The 19,598-nt window shown below is 45.8% G+C and overlaps 1 protein-coding gene across 5 annotated transcripts in view; it reads right to left on the bottom strand.

Annotated features, from left to right (window-relative positions):
* The window catches only part of VGLL4 (vestigial like family member 4), a 166,658-nt gene that overhangs the window by 18,171 nt on the left and 128,889 nt on the right, over positions 1-19,598 (bottom strand). The window contains exon 1 of one of the 5 annotated variants that reach the window (XM_017501470.2): positions 7,463-7,894. The exons of the other annotated variants lie outside the window; for them this stretch is intronic. Within the exon in view, the coding sequence (XP_017356959.1) occupies positions 7,463-7,476 (14 nt within the window). The 5' untranslated portion in view covers positions 7,477-7,894. Of the gene's footprint in view, positions 1-7,462; positions 7,895-19,598 lie in introns of those variants that run through there. 5 annotated transcript variants of the gene reach the window in all.

Here is a 19,598-nt window from a genome sequence, read left to right as displayed (position 1 = left end):
CCATGCCCATGTGTCTTCTGCTTTATCTACGATCAACCTAAAAGTTTTTAAAGCTTCCTCTGGACATTTAAAGAGGGTCCTGAGATCCACTGGGCCTCGGGCACCTGTCCTGTACACCTGTCGTTCTCCGGCACTGCATAAGCACCACACAATGATGGTCGAAGCAGAGATCAGGGCCGGGGAAGCCAGGTCAGCCCAGACCTGCCAGTAAGAAGCCGAGGGTTCCAGAGTCTGGGATGGGTAGGGAGAAGGTAGGGACTGGAGAGGTTTGCTAAAGGATACAAAATTACAGCCAGATAGTCAGTTCCAGCACTGCGGTCACCTAGACCACTGTAGGGTGACTGCAGTGAACAATAACACACTACTGCTTCTCGGCCTTTTGACTGAGATCAAGTGGGCGACAATAACACACTACATAGTTTCACTGTAGGGTCACTGCAGTTAACAATAATATACTACATAGTTTCAAACAGGACATCCATATGTTGGATGTTCCCAGCAAAAAAAAACATAAATGTTTGATGATGGATGCTAACCACCCTGAGCTTGTCACTCTACATGACACGTATCAAAACTTCACTATGTACCCCATGAATATGTATAATTACTGTCAAACAAAATCAGCCAACATATATATTTTAAAAGCTGGAGGGCTAGCTGCCCCCAGGTAAGGTTCAGGACGCCAGGAGAACCAGCCCCACCTGTGCCTACACACAAGAGGGAAGAAGCCTGTCGGCTGAGCTACCATCCAAAACCTTTTGGCTGGGCAGTGTTGGGGGAGAAAAAATAAAGCCGCAGGTCTTTACTCTTGCCAATCCCCCATTCCCACTTTATACCAAGGGAATGTGGGTTGAGAGGTGGAGGGATCTGCCCCGGGGCCATGCAGCTGACAGGTGGCGGAGCAGGGACCCAGCTCAGTCCCTTCCATCCGGCCCTTCCTCCCTTGCCGCCAGTGCCCAGAGGGTTTCAAAAGCAGCTCAGGTGCTGGAGGAAAAGCGGCCCGTTGAGACAGCAAACGAGCATCCACTTCTGCTGCTCTCCTGCCAGTGTAGACTCTAACTGCGCCAAGGGTTTCCAGTCACTGTGCTCTGAAGAGTGACAGTCATTAAACTAGCATAGCCAGCATCACTACACGCGCCAGCCTTCAGGGTTCCTGACTCTCCAGCAGCTCAGCCGGCATGTGCATCGTGTGTGAGGCTGCCCCTCTCTCTCCTTGAGACTGGAAGGAGCTCTGAGGGCAAAGCGGGTCCCACTTTTACTAGGTCACAATCGGTCCTCAGATCTGCGCGAGGGACAGAAGACACTCGGGAAACCTGACGGATCCAGAACCATAGTGTGCACTTACCCAGCAGCAGCCGTTTAAAGAAAGATTCCAGACACCCAAAATGTCAGCCTTAGGAGAGAAAACTAATTTTAGAGTGATTTTAGTTGGAGACCTGTCAGAAACGCTGCTGCTGGTGGCCCCCATCTTTCCATTTTCCCTGTGGTGGCCCAGCAAGCCAGGTGGCTGGTCTGACTAGAATGAGGCGTAAAGTCAGAGCAAACAGGTTCTCAGTGAGTCCACGGCCAACCCCTGCAGCTTTCCATATCCAGCTCCAGCAGAGGCCCTCTTCGCTTGGGACCGTGTGCAGGCTTTCCAGACCTGTGGCCTACAGAGAGGCAGGACTCATGGCAATGCCGGCCAGCGGCACAGAGCACAGCCAGGTTGCCCGATACTCAGGTCACATATCTGAATAGCTCCACTCTATGTAATAAGGTACCAGTTTTCTTTAACCAGAACTGTCTACACATTTTCCATTATTAGCTTTCGTTTTTTAAGAAAAACGGAAGTTTGAGAAACAGGTCATAGCTGAGAACATGACGGTAAAAAATCTCATCCGCCCCCACGTTAGTAACTGTTGCCAGGGCAGTAGTGGCTGCCCACCTGCGGCCGGGATCCCCGGAACTTAATTCAGATGGGGCAGGAATCCATGTGCACATTAATCACTGCTTACAGACAAAACAGATGTGTCCCACATTAGAGTTTTCAAATGAATGGAGATGTGGCTGAGATTAATAAAATTGAAATTAATTTAAAATTCCTACTGCTGCTAAATTTGTAGTTGTTTTTGTCATTATGTAGTCTCTCAAGGAATACTTTAAAAACACAGCCACTATATTTTTGGCATTAAACAGGGTCCTTGTATCATAGGAGGGATTAAAAGCACTCTGTCTTTCCTTCCGAACTGAGCCGCAGTGTCTGAGCTGGACAAAGCCCTGGGAGAGCACGATCCCTGCACAGCAGCAGAGGCATCAGCATGCTGGCATCCTGCCTTGCTATCCTCCAGGGACTACTTGAGACAGCTGGGGTGAGGTCTGGAGAGGGGTGAAGAAAAGGCAACTGACCACTAAGACCACCCAGTGCCAGTCAACCCAGATGCCCTGTTCTCCCTGCTGCTTCGCTGTACCCCACACCCTCAATCCGACTCTGAGCTCTGCCAGAAAGGCTTCCCTGTGCTGGCAAAGTGGAGGGCAGGACCCACTGCCTCTGATGTCCCACCTCAGGACGGCAGGGGGTGGAGGGAGAGCCCGTCCGCCAACTCAAGGCTAGGAGAGAATACACATTTCCTCTAGGCATGCCTGGAGGCAAACAAATGGGAACAGTGATTGCTGGGTGGGCTGCTCAGAAGTTTCCGTAAGTCAGCATTTAGAACAGTGCCTGGCACACAACTATTTTATGAACAAGCCAACCAAACACTAAACAAATTCTCAGGAGAAACCAGCACCAACAAGTTAGAGTCATAGGAATGTATGAAGCTGGGTGACCCACGGTAGGGCTGTCCATGGCCCTGGGGCTCCTGGAGAAACCCAAGGAGTACTGCCCCGGCCAGTGCCGACCCGCCAGAAACAAATGTGTGAGAAGACCGTCCACCGTTCCCTCTCGTTCTTCGGGCTGGCACTGCGTCATCTTTCATACCTTCAAACTCTTTTGAAGGCTCACTCTTAGTTTTTACTCCATATTATGCAGCAAATTGCTGGAAAATATTATAAAACTGTTCAGTGGCCAGGTGTGGTGGCTCATGCCTGTAATCCCAGCCCTTTGGGAGGCTAAGGCGGGTGGATCACCTGAGGTCAGGAGTTCGAGACCACCCTGACCAACATGGAGAAATCCTGTCTCTACTAAAAATGCAAAAATTAGCTGGGCGTGGTGGCACATGCCTGTAATCCCAGCTACTCAGGAGGCTGAGGCAGGAAAACTGCTTGAACCCAGGAGGCAGAGGTTGTAGTGAGCCAAGGTCGTGCCATTGCACTCCAGCCTGGACAACAAGAGTGAAACTCCATCTCAAATGAAAAAAAAAAAAAAAAAAACTAACCTTCAACATCAGGATTATTCTAAGACCTGCAGTCACCAGAGCTATCTTTTCAACAAAACAACCCAAGATGCCTATAGGCATTTCCATACCCATGCTGCACAGTGTGGTCGCATAGAAGCCTCCAGTCCTTTCCTTCCAGTTAATTCAGCTTTGTGACCCCATACTGTCTAAAAAGCAGACATGAATGAGTGTGTGCAGGCATATCAGAGACATCAGACCTCCTTTCTGTGCGACGAGGTATGTGGCAGTCCCCTTCTCCCTACACGCCCAGCCATGGTCACAACCGTCTGAATGCCAGCCACCTTCCCACAGTCCAGCCGTAAGGTTGGCAGGAACCAGTTCAAAATCATTCTGTAGACCTCTCTACATTACAGGAAGACTTCTGCTTCAATAAATTTATTCGGCACTAAATCAAAATTTTAAACCTGGTTTTCCTCTTAAAGTCGCTGATCTACCCTGACTGAACTCAGAAACTCTGCAAAACAAAAACAAATACAAAAAAACCCCACCAAAACTATTAAGCTAAATTGTACACTCATTGAAAACCTGAGTATTGAGTATACAAAGTGATTAAATACTCATGTAGTAAAAGATTTTGAGGCTTCTACTATACAGTCTTTAAAATAATAATAGACCACAAGTCCTCCCAAAAGCAAATCATGTAGTGTGTTTATTCTCAACGTGAACTGCCTCTGAGCATCCTGGTAGTCAGGGCTATGCTCCCTCTTTCCAAAACCAGGGGGAAAGGGTTGGCCAAGCTAATTTTTTAATAAAAAAAAAAAAAAAAAAAACCAAAAAAATCAGACTGCATTACAGAAATAAGATTTAAATTACTTAAAAAATTATTTTGAGGGCCCCCCAGGTGCTTGGCAAGGCTACTGCTTTGCTGACAACTGACAGCCTAATTACAAATCAATCTCCTCTATTCTTAAAGCACGTCTATTCCACAGGTCCTGGAAAAACACTGTGGAGAGCTCATTTCTTTGATCTGAGTTAACAAACTGCATTTCTTTCAAAAGAGTCTCATTTTCAAATTCTGTGTAAAATTCAGAACCAAGCTGTCTACTGAGCTTCACTGTAACATCACTCACATCTAGATGTAATCCCCTAGCTATCAAATCATTTTAGCCCAGAAGTGTTCACTGCAGAGAGTGCAGTGTGGAAGCTTGGAAAGAAAGTAGGGGGAATTCAATGATTCCATTCAACACTGAAGTGGCATCTCTTCCCCCAAACTCCTGAGATGATGACTCAAATAATGCTCCTGGAGAATTCAGAAGCACCCTCCCCCAGGACCCCAAGTTTCATGCACCTTTCCTTTGTACCAGGGCTTCCAAAACCAGATGATAACGGTGAATCTTAACTACGCTTTAAATTAAATTAAAATTACCAGCCCTAGTGGGACGTGGTGGCTCACGCCTGTAATCCCAGCACTTTGGGAGGCCAAGGTGGGTGGATCACCTGAGGTCTGAAGTTCAAGACCAGCCTGGCCAACATGGTGAACCCCGTCTCTACTAAAACAAAAACAAAAAATTAGCCGGGCCTGGAGGCGGTCTCCTGTAATCCCAGCTACTCGGGAGGCGGAGGCAGGAGAATCGCTTGAACTCAGGAGGTGGAGGTTGCAGTGAGCTGAGATCATGCCATTGCACTCCAGCCTAGGCAACAAAAGCAAAACTCCATCTCCCCGCCCCCCCCTACACACACACAAACCTGCCACTCTCAGTGGTCATCACACTGTATCTCTTGATTATTAGGCACCAAACACTGTATTCCTGGAGCTGAGTCTGCCCTCCAAGCTGCCCAGCCTCAGTCACCCCAGGTGAGTATGGAATGTAAAAGATTTGCACAGAATAGACTGATTAATGTTTATTCAGTTGAACCAAAGTTGATCATCACAGTTCTTATTTTTTATTATTATTATTTTTTTTTACTATGGTAAAGCACTATACTGGTATGCTGTGCCGCCAACTCCACCATCCATCTCCTCTTCCCAAACCAACTCTGCACTCATTAAACACCCACCTCCCATTTCCTCCTTCTCAAAGTCCCTGGAACCACCATTCTACCTTCTAGAACTTTCACTACTCTAGGACCTCGTCTCAGTAGAATCACACAACATTTGTCTTTCTGTCACTGGCTTACATGTCCTCAAGTTTCATCCATGTGGCACATGGGTTAGAATCTCCTACATTTTTAAGGCTGAGTACTATTCCACTGTATGTACAGACCACATTTGGTATATCCATTCATCTGGTGACGGGCACTTGGGTTGTTTCCACCTTTTGGCTATTGTGAATAATGCTGCTATGAACACAGGTGTGCAAATATCTGTTCATGTCTCTGCGTTCAATTATTTTGTGTGTATACCTGTAAGTCGAATTGCTGCATCCTATGATAATTCTGCTTAATTTTCAACAGATCATTGGCAGTAAAGGAAGTTGGAAATATAGGATGCATTTTTTATTTAACATTTGGCCCTCTCTGCTAGAGAAAAATGAAAGGTTTCCAAAAGGATGGATCTTGTCCACGGCAATAACTGAAATTGCAAGCCTTTGTGAAAACAGCCCAAGTGGTTCACGAGAAGTGAATGCTCATGAATAATGTAAACACTGGACATAAAAGTTAAATAAACAAAGAATATCCACCACCCAGCTCACTAAATCCAGGAAACTTGGGCATACAAGGGGCCCACTGCAATCACTGATGTCATCAACAGTAAGCATTTTGGAGACTTACAAGCTACATATTTGTGGTTCTTATTTCTCCTGTGAGCCTTTAAAAATTGTTTCAAGTCATCGGAAGATGGCTGTTAATAATAGCAGTACTGACCATTAGTATAACATTGGTGTACAGTGTTACAAAGTGCTTTGCATATACATTATGTTCACAGATCATCTTCAGTCTGCAACTTCTTTTTTCTTTAAGGATAGTCTTGCTCTGTCCCACAGGCTGGCGTGCAGTGGCACAATCTCACCTCACTGCAACCTCTGCCTCCTGGGTTCAAGTGATTCTCCTGCCTCAGCTTCCCAAGTAGCTGGGATGACTGGCACACGCCACCACGCCCGGCTGATTTTTTGTATTTTTAGTAGAGATGGGGTTTCGCCATGTTGGCCAGGCTGGTCTCGAACTCCTGACCTCAGGCGATACACCCACCTCGGCCTCCCAAAGTGCTGGGATTACAGGCGTGAGCCACTGTGCCTGGCCGTGAAACTCCTCTTTAATGGCCAGAAAGTGCATTTCTTGAATGATGAAACTAGGACCCAGGGGTCCTCATGTGTGCAGGGAGGTACATATCTAGGAGCACACCTAGACACCTGGCCCTCAAGCAGTCACTTACTCCACTCTCCATTTTCAACCCAGCTTCATTCAGAACAAAGAGGGGACAAAAGGGTGGGAGGAGAGGCTACTCTGTGGAGTAACTTTACAAGTTACTGAGAGATGAAACAAAAGCATTCATTTTCTATTAAATGTGAAAGATCTCTCAATCTCTAATTGGTCCTGCACTCTAAGGCAACTTACAGAGGAAAGACTCAAGTAAAATTTCCATGGAGGGAAGTGGTCAAATAGCTGAGGTCAAACCCTCCAGACTCCAATTGTGGCCAAGTGCTTTTATTTCCCTTGTAATTTTCTTTAAGAATAAATGTTAAACCTAAAACATACCCCTTTTTGGAGGCGATCTTGGCAGCTGGACTGAGTGGGAAGAAAAAGCACCTTGTACTCCCCGAATCAGCAGCCAAACTATGCACCATTGTGTAGAGGCGGTCACATGACAGCCATCACCTGAAATTTGGTTGCTTCCAATCCATTAAAGAAACAATCACTCGTGTGCGTTAACCCTTCCAGCTCCCAAGGGCGGCCCTATCTCCCCTTCCAGTCCCTGCTTCGGAGAAACTGTGCATGACACAGATCTGATTGGGACACGGTGGTGTTTGGGGAGAAGGGAGGGACGAGAAGAAAAATTGCTGCTGTCCCTTCTGAGAAGAGTCTACTCTACCTCTCCCAGCACTAGCTGTCTCACAGTTTAAATTAATTACAGCTGAAAATACAGGGTTGCCATCTGGTTTGAAAAAGCAAGGATAAGGGAATAAAATGAAAGGGTTCTTGGTACTAACCTCACTTTAATCATTGCCAAAGAGCATGAAGACAGCCCAGCGTCCTCCCACAAGAAAGCCTTGGGCCTCACAAACTTGGCAAGCAGTCCCAGGCGCAAAACTGGATGGGCGGCGTGCCTGTCAGAATAAAAGTCCCCCCTGAAAGGAGGGCTGCGAGGTAAGGGGCCTCCTTGCCCCCCTGCACTGCAAGAAAAGTTTCCTATGGGTCCTGGAATAGGTCAGGAACTCCTGGGAAGGTTTATTTACAGAAGGTGCCTTGCCAAAACGCTACACGCATCATTACAGTTCCATTTGGTGAGAAAATAGATTTGCTGTCAGAATTACAGCATGCGATTTCCTCTTTCTTTGTTTCTCCATCTTCCATAACATAAGGCTTTTATAAAACTCCAAAATAAGGCTAAAGAAAACACAGGAGAGGAAGGTTGCTGCCAAAGTGGAAGAGCTCCGAAGGCAAGACACATGCAACTCCACAGCACGGCTGCGGCCAGCCTCTCAGAGAAGGAATGCCAGAAATCCCCCATTCTCCTCTGCGGCAGCCGCAGCTACAGACTCACTCCTGCACCAAAGGAAGCAACTTCCTTCTGCCTCCCTTCCACCGGCAGAATCCTAGGTGAGAGGCCTTTCTCTTAGGACGCAGGCTGCAGCAGATGCTGGCTCCAGGCACTGGAGAGGCGAAGGTGCCACAGCCATCCTAGGTTTGTCTTGGTGAACTTTTAGGCGGGTGCAAGAGGTTGCCAAGTCTGCAGATGCCTTAGCCATATGCCAGCTTCAAGTAGCCCAGAGAAGTGAAGCATCGGATTTTCAGCCCATTTAAATTTCCACCTGCCCACTACCTGAGTTCTTTTACACCCAGGTGAGTTTTGCAAACAAGACCCTGATACACCCAAGCCCAGCTGCTTTCAGAAACTAACACCAATTGAAGCACCATGGTATTTATCAGAATAAACTCTGACCAACTGGATATTTTATAAACCAGAGATTTGACTCACAAAAAGGCGAGATATAAGGCAGATTATGAAAATAGCATTTCTGTTCTAGTGAAAAACACATCTTCAACCCAATAATGATGTGAAAGTTGTCTTCCCAATCCTGCCCTGGCAGAAACACTGTCTATAGCAACAGTGTCCATAACACTCCAAATCTCAGGAGTGTAACTTTCTAGTAAATGGTACATCTGTCAAGCCACAGGAAACATCTGGTAAAATGGTTAAATAAAAGCAGAATTTTAAGCTTTTCTGATTTCAGAGCTTACTAATAGTACTCAACGAGACTATCAAATGCTCTAACAGCTCAATGTGACAGTGAAAAATATCCCGGAGGGGACCAGGTGAGAAAGAGGACAACCCGGGAAGGAGTAGGCTACAATCCCACTGTCGTCATGATGACGATACCCCCATTCCAGGCATGCCTCTGGGGGACAGTGGCCATAGCCCCCTCAGCTCTTCCTCTTCTACCCAGGGCTGACTCCCCCAAGCATAATGACAGAGCACCCTTAATGTGAAGAGTCATAACATATCAAGAGAAAAAAGACGTACACTCTAATTTACAAAAAAGACAAGGTATCAACATCATAGTCACAGAAGAAGAAATGCAAACGGCCAATCAGAATATGAAAAGATCAAGTTCTCTAGTAGCAACGCGTGGGCGCGCGTACACACACACACACACACACACACACACACACACACACACACACACATTTCCCCCAAGAAACTTGCATATATTACATAAATGAGTAAGTGGCAGCAGTCACCTGTGGGATGATGCCAAGAAAGAGACAGATGCATACAGTTGCTGGTGGGAACAGATCAGCAAACCTTATAGAGTGAAGCTGGCATCAGTGAAAACAGAAATGGAAGACCTCTGATCCAGAAATTCCACTTCCATAAAAGTGGGAGTATATGAGATGGGAGGAAGGATGAAGATACTGGAAGTTCTGCAAATGACAGTGAAACAATGTACCAACCCAAATATCTGTATTTGTTAACAAGTTCTTTTGGTTACAAGCAAATAAAACAAACCTAGTTAGTTTAAGGAAAAAAGGGCAACTTACTGGAAAGATACTATGAGATTTCTTGGAAATGAAAAAATGCTGAATAGCCAATCCTTGAAAAGAAAAAAAAAAAATGAGGTGGCCCCAGAGATCTGGGCTTCAGGAGGTGGAAGGCGCCCATGATGGGTCCATGTGCGGCCTCTCACCAGAGCCTGCCTTCTGCCCTCTCCCAGCAGCCGGCATCCACAACCACCACTGGCTCCAAGTGTTACAACTCCGTCACCTTCCTAGGTCCTAGAGACATACCGTCCTCCAATCACAGCTCCATTAAGGAGTTATTAACACCAACACAAAATCCCAAGAACATTTTTATTATAAATCAAATGTGCTGCTAAAAACTAGAACATGTCCCAACACACACTTAAATGCTACCAGTTTTCACAGTCAAGAGACTTCATTGGGCCGGGCATAGTGGCTCATGCCTATAATCCTAGCACTTTGGGAGGCCGAGGAGGGCAGATCACTTGAGGTCAGGAGTTCGACGCCACCCTGGCCAACATGGTAAAACCCTATCTCTACTAAAAATACAAAAAATAGCCACACAGCACCATGTGCCTGTAATCCCAACTATTTAGGAAGCTGAGGCAAGAGAATTGTTGCAACATAGGAGGCGGAGGTTGCAGTGAACTGAGATCGCACCACTGCACTCCAGCCTGGGTGACAGAGTGAGATGCCATCGAGCGAGCAAGAGAGAGAGAGAGTTCACTGGAGCCTTGAATGAATTATTTCTAAGTTAAAAATTGGGGAGTATCCCAAGATAGAAATCTATTATGGTCTTGTTTCAGATTTGTAGGTTTAGGGAGAAAAAGAGACAGGAGACTGTTCCATCTATGCCATTAATAAGTGAAGATTCTGGATTTTTTAAAAAAGTAAAACTGCTGGAATTGTTGGCTAGACCCAGAGATGAGCCTTTGGGGCAGGAATAAAATTTTATGAGAAGGTGATTTATCTTAGAGCAGGCATGAGGTGTTTAATCTATTCCACATCTCTCGCCATCTGACCTTCCACATCTTCTGCCTCCTCCTTCAATAGTTCTCTCGCTTCCTTGTTCCCTCTTCTGAATGCACACTTCCCACCACAGAAGAACCACACATATCCTAAATCCCTCCTTTATCATATACAATGCCATCCCTCCCAGTGCTGATGGACAGGCAACCCCCTGCTGTTGGTCCCTGGGTGCTTCAGTGAGAGCCCCCGAGCTGACACTCCAGAGCAGTGTCTGGGTCCCCGCCTCCGTTCCCACGAAAGCCCCAGCCCTTCCCACTGCAAAGTGGGACAACTCCTAGATTAAAGATTGCTAGGAAATACAATGACTAAACGTAATGTGATTCATTACTGAATCTTGAATTAAAAAGAATAAATGTAAAATAATTTTAAAAAATCTGTAAAGGGCATTTTTGAATGTGAAAAGATGATGTGAGATCATAGCATTGTCTCCACAGATATGAAAAATACGGTAAAAGGCAAATATGGGCAAACATTAACAACTGATGAATGCGGGGAAGGGTGTGAGTGTTCACTGTGCTAGGCCTTCAATGTTTCTGTAGAGCTAAACTTTTTCCAAAATAAGAAGTATCTACGGTGGGAAAAGGGTGCAGGAAGGATAGAATGAGGAGATTCTCACCAAATTCGGCTGGACTATGTAGAATGATGTGACTTAAAGTACAGGCGATAGGTATACATGGCCCTCCATATCCTCAAGTTCCACATCCACAGATTCGACCAATCACGGATGGAAAATGTCATCAGGCCTCTGATGGGACAGACTTTTTTCTTGCCGCTGTTATTCCCTAACCAATACAGTATATCAACTATTTCCATGGCATTTACATTGTACTAGGTATACCTCATCTAGAGGAAGTATAAGAGGATTTGTATACGTTATCTGGAAATACTATGCCACTTTATCTGAGGGACTTGAGCACCCTTGGATTTCTGTATCCCCAAGGGTCTTGAAACCAATCCCCCAAGGATATCCAGGGACAACTACACATGACAATCACTTTGTCAGCAGTCCCGAATAATGTTCCCCGGGAGCTGGCCACAGGATACCAGGAGCCTATGTGATTGAGAGAGGCCTGACATGGAGTGTCCGTGTTTCTACCACCCCATGTGGTCACTTGCTCAAAAGCCAACAGCCTAAGACAGAGTGATGCGGTGTTATTCAAAGTCAACACACAGAGGAGGACAGCTATCAGTGATACAAGCACAAAACTGTCACACAAAAATAAACACAACAACAAACCTAGAAAACAGCTGAAAACACTTTGGCTGTGAAGACTTTTTGGAAAAATTTGAAAAATACCAGAACTAGTACATACTTGGGCCAAGATGTGTTTGCTTTTCATAGCAGAGTATGAGCAAATCTGCGCTTTGGGTCAATTTCCACCCAAAAGAAATGTCTGGCCACCTCTCTGCCCTGTGAGACTCAACCCAAATGCATGGAATTCCTCACTTCCATATACCTCCCTTTATGTTCACACTGGGACTGGAGCCAGATGCATAAGCAAGAAATATAGAGGAGTGAAAAAAAAATCATTTCACCCACACAAGAAACCCGAGGGCTTCTTACTCCAGAGTCAACACTGGGATAAGATTACTTGCTGTGAAACAAGCAACATGGGCAGGGCTGGTGATACAGACTGAACTTTGTGTCTTTGTGCATTTTCCCTTTTCTGTTTCCAAGAGCTTAGCAGGGAAAGGAGAGTGCTGGGGCTCTGTTCTGGGACATGTGGAAGTAAAAATCAAGGCTACAAGGGAGAGAATGGAAGTATACTAAGTGGTGCCACTCAGGGTTTATTACTATGGGTTTAAAAGCAATTCTTAATATCTGTCCCAAAAGGAAGCGGGTTTTCACAGAGCTCTCCTAGTGACTCCTTTTTCATTCACACATTTACTTAGCACCTAGTTGGTGTCAGGCACTGGGCGGGTATGGTGCTACAGACCTGAGCAGATTCAAGCCCTGGTCTGATGGAACTCGTAGTCTAGGAAGGGGACGGACAGCTGGACACCCAATTGCAACAAAGTGTCATCACTGTATACAAAGTAGTATTCACCATGAAGCAGGAACAAGTGCCGCTTGTCAGAGGAGGTGGCTTTCAGAACCACACTGGAGGATGAAGTGCATGTGTGGGCCCCTGTCAGGCTGCAGTCCAGGGAGTCCTGCAGGCAAACACCTATGGAGATGGGCCCGTGCGGCGTCACCCTGCAGCAGACTGGGAGCCACGGAAGAATTCCAAGCAGAGATGAATATTTCAGAAACCACCTTCTGGCTCTCAAGCACCAGTGAGACCAGTCAGGAGGGCACTGCCATCCCAACGGGGGTCTCAACTACAGCCCCAGCCAGCACCTACTGGGAAAAGTTAGCAGGCTGATCCACAGGCAATGACAGAAGGAAGGAGGTGGCAATGTCCCAGGCAAGCAAACAGAGAGCTGTACCAGTCATAAATATGGGGACATAAGACAAGGAGCAGATTTGGTGAAGTGCTGGAAGAAGAATGGCAGCGGTGGATGTCAATTCCAGTGAGGTGGTGCTGGATTCGGGGCACACATACAACACCCAGTGGGAGGGTGGACCTATGTGTGTGAAGGCTTGGTCTAACCTAGAGGTAAAAATTTGGGACTCATCAACCTATTGTGGCAAGTCCAGCCACGGGTTCACATGTGACTTGGTTAGAAGGGTCTGTGCAGGCTGAACACCAGAGCCCTGAACAATACTGATAACCACAAGTCTCTGGAAGATCCTGAGGAGTGGCCACAGGGGTGGGAGGGGACCAAAGAAAGCCAGAAAAGGGCCAAGAGAAGCAGGGGAGGAGAGCCCTTCAGGAAAGCGGAAGTCAAGTAAGACAAGGGACTGCACTCTTTCCTGAACCTGGCAACTAGCAGGTAACGACTGAATGCAGGAGAGGTTTCAATAGAATTGTTGGTATGGATAACAGCACTGGGGTAGGGAGTGGGTGTAAAGTAGAGGTGATCTCTCTAGAAATAGCTATGGAGCAGGGAGAAGTAGGGATGGAAGATAACCAGGCACAGGGTCAAAGGAGGACAGAACTTCACATTTCCCCAATTTCTCTGGCCTCAGTGAATTTCTCTGACAGCCCCAAGCATTCAAGATGGCACCCAACAGCCCCAAGTCAAGGAATGAAACCCCATTTCATGTTGATACTTAAACAGCACCAGAGCTTCGTAAGTCTGAAAGTTTGTGATAAGAGAATTTTGAAACCAAAAAAAATGCTCTCTTTTTTCAGGCAATATTTATGGGGCAAGTATGCTCCAAGGAATATTAATAACAGGTCTTATGAAAAGGGGATGAAGGATTCTGTCTTAGCTTGAGCTGCCATAACAAAATACCATAGACTTCGTGGCTTAAACAGATGTTTGTTTTCTCACAGTCCTGGAGGCTGGAAGCCTGAGACTTGGGTGCCAGCACGGTCGGTGTTCGATGAAGGCACTCTTCCTGGCCTAGAGACAGTCGCCTTCTTGCTGTGTCCTTATGTGGTGGGAACAGAGCAAGTGAGATCTGTTTCTTCTTATAAGGGCACTCATCCTAACAGCCCAGAGCCTGCCCTCATGACCTCATCGAACCCTAATCACCTCCCAAAGGCTTCATCTCTAAAGAGCATCACATCGTGGGTTGAGGTGTCAACATGTGAATTTTGAGGGGATACCACTCAGTCCATAACATTTAGATTCAATGGCCAATTTCATTTGAGAAACTCAGCTAAACAGTGTTTCTGTACCTAAGACTTGTCAAAACCTGAAATATGCTGACATGCAGGAGCGGACCCAGGAGACTTTGAGTTTGGCACCTGCCGATCTTTGACCAGGGAACGCGTTCGTTTCCCTTGGGGCATCCTGAGGGAAGAGTGTTTTGAGACAATCTGAGTAGTGGCGAGGGGCGTCCCTCCAACTGTCAGATGCCACTGAGGAAATGACTCCTCACAAATTAGAAAACTCATAAGCATCCCTGGTTGGGTTCGATGACATGGAAATTTTGGAAGGAAGCAAGATTTCAGCTCTCAGACATGCTTCTAAATTGACCTGATCTAATAGGGGTTGCTTTGTCCTTTCTACTTGGTCTTGACCCAATTTCTGGAGCTTGTTTCTACATAGATTCATTAGCTGCATTATTCTTAGGTCTCTTCAAGAAGAAAGGCAAGAGACAGCATAAGAAGTTGGAGGAGAGGGCAGTAGCAAAAGTTGCTTCCTTCTATTCTGAAGTACGTGTTGCCTCTGCTGGGGCTGTAAGGCCTGGATCCAGAACTCAGATCCCTTGTCTGGCACAGTTCTAGCTACTGCCAGACCCAGAACACTACTGCAACATTAAGTCCTCTGATTATGCTTTGGAGACGATCTGTGAAGAAATTTTAAAATGGAGACAATGTACATGGGTGTGTGTTTTAACCAAAAGACACAGCAAAGTGGATAGAGAGCAAGTCCTGCCATAAAATAAATAAAGTTTTTACTTTATTTATTAAGTAAAAACTACACCAGACACAGAATATGGGGCTTGCAAACTACCTTGCTATGTTCCAGCTGCATGTGGCACAAGCAAATAATGGCTTTATATGCAAGAAATTAGAGGAAAATAAAGAACCATCAATAGCCACACCTAGGCAAATTTCTTAGTATTTCTCTTTCCAGTCTTCAATCAAATCTATTAATGTATATTTGGGACAGCACCTCATATACATTCAGGACAAACTAGCTTTGTGTCACAATAAGGGGTCTATGAAAGTCACAGGCAATGTCGAGGTTAACCCTCTAGCTACGGACAAAAACAGCTGCTACATCTGTGCCCAGAGCGGAAGCATCTTCACGAAGATATCATTCCAAAAAGCGCACTCAGAGGATCAGGAAAACAGCAGAACCCTGGGTTGTTTTGTTTCTCTACATTTTGAATACACTTGTGTCATGTTAAGAGGTGACTCTGCACATACTAATGCACATTGTCACATACCCCAAATGTGCTTTAATAGGCATTCCTCTGAGAAAACCTCCTTTCAAGGTTTTCATCCCACTTTTATAACCTTCATGGCACAGATGAGAACCACAGAGGCTAAAGCCGAAGTCCCCAGTGCAGCCTAGAACAGACAAATGGACGAGAGTGCCTTTGTTCTGCTTCTCTGACTCCTGCCCCGCTTGGCATTTCTACATTCTGTGTTGCTTGGCCAGAAAAATGTCAGCAGCAAGACGGGGATCTGCCTTCCCAGCTCTCTGCGGAAGACTCTTAAGGCAGAAGCAAGGCCTGCTGGGAGAAGGCTGATGTCAGCTCTTAAGAGCACAGCTCCCTGCTTGGATAAGGAGGCCTTTGTTTTCAGCCCAACTGTGAAAATGAGAAAATGCCTCTGGCCTGACAAACAAGAAACCCACACAACACAGGTCAGGCCTGTGACCTTTACTTAAAGGTACCACACTCCATTAGCAAAACACTTCCAGGGAATCTGCAGATGCAGACAGTGGCCCTCAGAGGGGAGCAGCTCTGCTTGCACCTCAGCCAAGGCAGGTTACAGCTCTGAAGTGTGAGGGGCCCGCAGACCTCAGAGAAACAGTTCCTGGTGATACTCCACTAGGTGAATGGAAACACACAACTGATATACATGGGGCCAAGTGGAAGGGGGCGTTAAAAAGATTAAAAATCCCGATTTAACAACAATATTGCAGTTTCTACATTAGTAATTGAGGACAACTAAAATTATGGCTATAACATATCCTCTTGAATCCCCAGAATGCCTTTGGGAATACTGAGAGTGTATGAAAGTACAGAAGAATACAGAATTTCAGGACTGACTCTACCAAGTTTAGACTATGCCAAGGAGGCGTGGCAGAAAGAAAGAGCAAATAGTTTGAAGGATTCCACTCCATGAGCTTTGATTTATGAAGTCTGCAGGATATAAAAAGACATGTCTTCAAATGCTTAAAGCAAATTATTAAATGTTCCAGTTTGAATCTTTTAGGCTAACGTTACTATTGGGTTGGGCCACTAACTTAAAATTGGGCCACAGATTTTAAACAGGAATTAAAACGATGTAAAAAGCAGCTTCCTGAGCATAAAGAAAACCCTTGTTTGTTCCTATGGGGTTTTCACCTGCACAAAGACTCATTTCAGGCCTCTTGGGGGCAGGTAGACAGCACCCTCCCTTCCACAGTCCCGAGGGAACTCTGGAGAGGCTGTGAGGACAAGAGTGTGCTGAACTACTAACATCCGGGGTCTTCACCCCTTTGCTTCCTTCTGCCCTCCTTTGTGCATGCTAAAATGAACAGTCCCCACTCCCACCTCCCAAATAACCGCAGTAGTGTGTGGTGGTTTGAGAGTGCTTAAGTTGCACTGTCCCAAACTATCAGGCATTAGGGTCCAATGTCAAATGATTCATCGCCGTTGGGTATGTGTGCTGTTAACATAAATATCACATGGTGGCTGAGAGCACTGGCTCTAGGATCAGACAGCCTGAGTTTTGAATCCTGGCTCTGGTACTTACCAGCTGGCTGTGTGACCCTGAAAGGTTACAGAACGCTTGGTGTTACCATCCGTGAAGGAGGGATAACAATAGTCTCCACCTCATAGAACTGTGAGGATGCGACGGTCGTGCCCATGAAGTACGCGGCACAGTGCCAGCGCACAAGAAGGGCTCACGAGTTGCTATTATTAACAAGCCCTGATACAAAGGCTCTCCTGATTCTCTGGACACTGAGAATCAGGACCTATCATGATTCTCGGTAATGAAAAGTTCACCTGTCTAAGGCTTATGTAGACATGAGCACAGTAACATGTTCCGCCTATAAATACTCAGTTGCCAGCAGGGTCAAGGAACTAAAATAATCTCAGCTTTTCAATTGCCTCTGGGTTCAGTTTTAACGTGAAATAAGGAATTGCTTCCTTCACTCTCATGGAACTTGAGAAATAGTCTCTTGGTAACCGGTCCATATACATCCAAATTAAAGTCTCTAAAGACAGAGAAGAAAACTGCTGCCAAAGGGAGTATGATCAAGTTGCCAAAACTTTTACGTCCAGATACCAAAACTACAGACACTGGAGAACATTTGAGGTCTCTCATACATAATCAACTCTTCTGCAACAAATAAACAAAATCCAGAGAAAACCCCCAATCCCATTTTAGCCAATCATCAATTCCTCCTTACTAAGTTTCTATTACATGCCCAGCTCCAGATTTCAAAGGCTTCCTCCAACCTTTTGTCAAGCTGAATGAATTAGGGGTTTTGAGTTTGCTTTTCCCTCTTTTTCTATTCACCCCTATGGCGAGAAAAGTGAAGTGACAGGGTCAGTAATAAAACAAAGCAAAACACCAGATGAACAATAAAGGATGGAAGGACAATGCAAGCAAAGGAAGAGGGACGGAAGAGGAGGTGGAGGAGCCGCAGAGGGAACAGGAGAGCCCAAGCCTGGAAGATACACTCAAGGGCACACCAGAATTGGGACACTGGACTCCAGCAAACACTTCAAAGGAAGCGCCACAGAAGCAAAGACAACAAGGGACCCATCTCACACCAGGACGGTGTTTCAAAGGCGCCCCATCAGCGAGGGGAGGCTGGGTTTTCTTTCACTGGGCTCTTCCTTGTTCATTATGGGTCACTCAGTGGGTCTATGGTAAACACAGCTGGATAGAGCACAAGGCTAGTGACCACGGCTTTGATCCCAGTGTGAGCGTAGGGGCTCTGCCCTGTTCTGTGGCAGGGAGCAAATACGTTGTAAATGTATACGCTGATCAAAGAGAGGATGCCTGCTCAGGCAGGAGTGTGGGCTCAAACAGCACTTCCCCTTGAGAAAGGGTCCAATTCAAGTCAACATAAAATTATTGAGCACATACCACACCACGTGCCAGAACATCGCACTGGCCAAGTGTCATCTTAAATATATGATGTGCAGCTCTGAGGATGCATGTAATTCCCCAGGTGGGATGTAGCTATGGCATAATCAAATGGTCACTGAGGCTGCTGTCACACACAGCAGGATTAATCCCAGCTGCCAACACCTTGGACACATTACCCTGTCAATATAAAAAAAAAAAAAAACCTCAATTTTTGCTTTTATAAAATCAATCTGACATAGACAAAAAGACAGAGGTAGACAGATAGATGTAGAAATATGCCTACCTAATTTAAAGGGTCACAATTACTGTGAGAGTTAAGTGAGATAATGTCTTTTAAATGTCCAGCACAGGGCCATTCCAAAGTAAGCACTCAGTAAATGTTCCCTTCCTCACAGGTGACTGATCGAACAGTTCAATGGCACGTCCCACTCTAAGCCTACACACACACAGGTGACAACCTCTTCACTTCAAAATTTCATCTGCTGATGTTACTCTTCGTCACAGAGCCCTCTCCAGGTTCTACCAGCCAAGCAGCCTAGAATGACTCTCACAACTGCTATGAATTTACCACACTGTTACACTATGCCCATCGTTTGCCTTCAAGAGTTGTAATTTTATAACAAACACACAAGATATTACAAATGCACAAGGTCATCCACTGCAGCATTGTTAGTACTGTAAAGTATTGGAAATTGACAAAAAGTCCAAACATAGGGGACTGGTTGGATGAGCTTTGGTGCATGCAGGCAACGGAGTGCCACATAGCTGAAACCCAGAATGAGGAGCTGGTAGGAACAGATCTCCACAATGTGCCACTGAAAAACACTAAGGCTAAAGTGAGTATACACAGCAGGCTATCGTACATGTAAGAAAGAAGGAGAAATGATAAAAAATTCATGTATTTGCTTGATTTACCTAAACAGAAACACAAGAAGGATCCTTGCTTTCAGGGAAGGCAACAAAAGGGGTAAACAAGACAGGGTAGCAGTAACATTAAAAGCACAGTTTTTAGTACAGTTTTAACTCTGGGAAGCATGTTAACATCTTATGTATTCAGGCCGGTCATGGTGGCTCACGCCTGTAATCCCAGCACTAAGGGAGGCTGAGGCAGGCGGATCACAAGGTCAGGAGATTGAGACCATCCTGGCCAACACAGTGAAACCCGGTTTCTACAAAAAATACAAAAATTAGCTGGGCATAGTTGCATGTGCCTGTAATCCCAGCTACCCAGGAGGCTGAGACAGGAAAATTGCAT

The sequence above is a fragment of the Cebus imitator genome, unplaced genomic scaffold, assembly GCF_001604975.1.
Source record: "Cebus imitator isolate Cc_AM_T3 unplaced genomic scaffold, Cebus_imitator-1.0 Scaffold281, whole genome shotgun sequence".
In the NCBI taxonomy this organism is placed as follows: domain Eukaryota; kingdom Metazoa; phylum Chordata; class Mammalia; order Primates; family Cebidae; genus Cebus; species Cebus imitator.
This window is presented reverse-complemented; position numbering and strand designations above follow the sequence as displayed.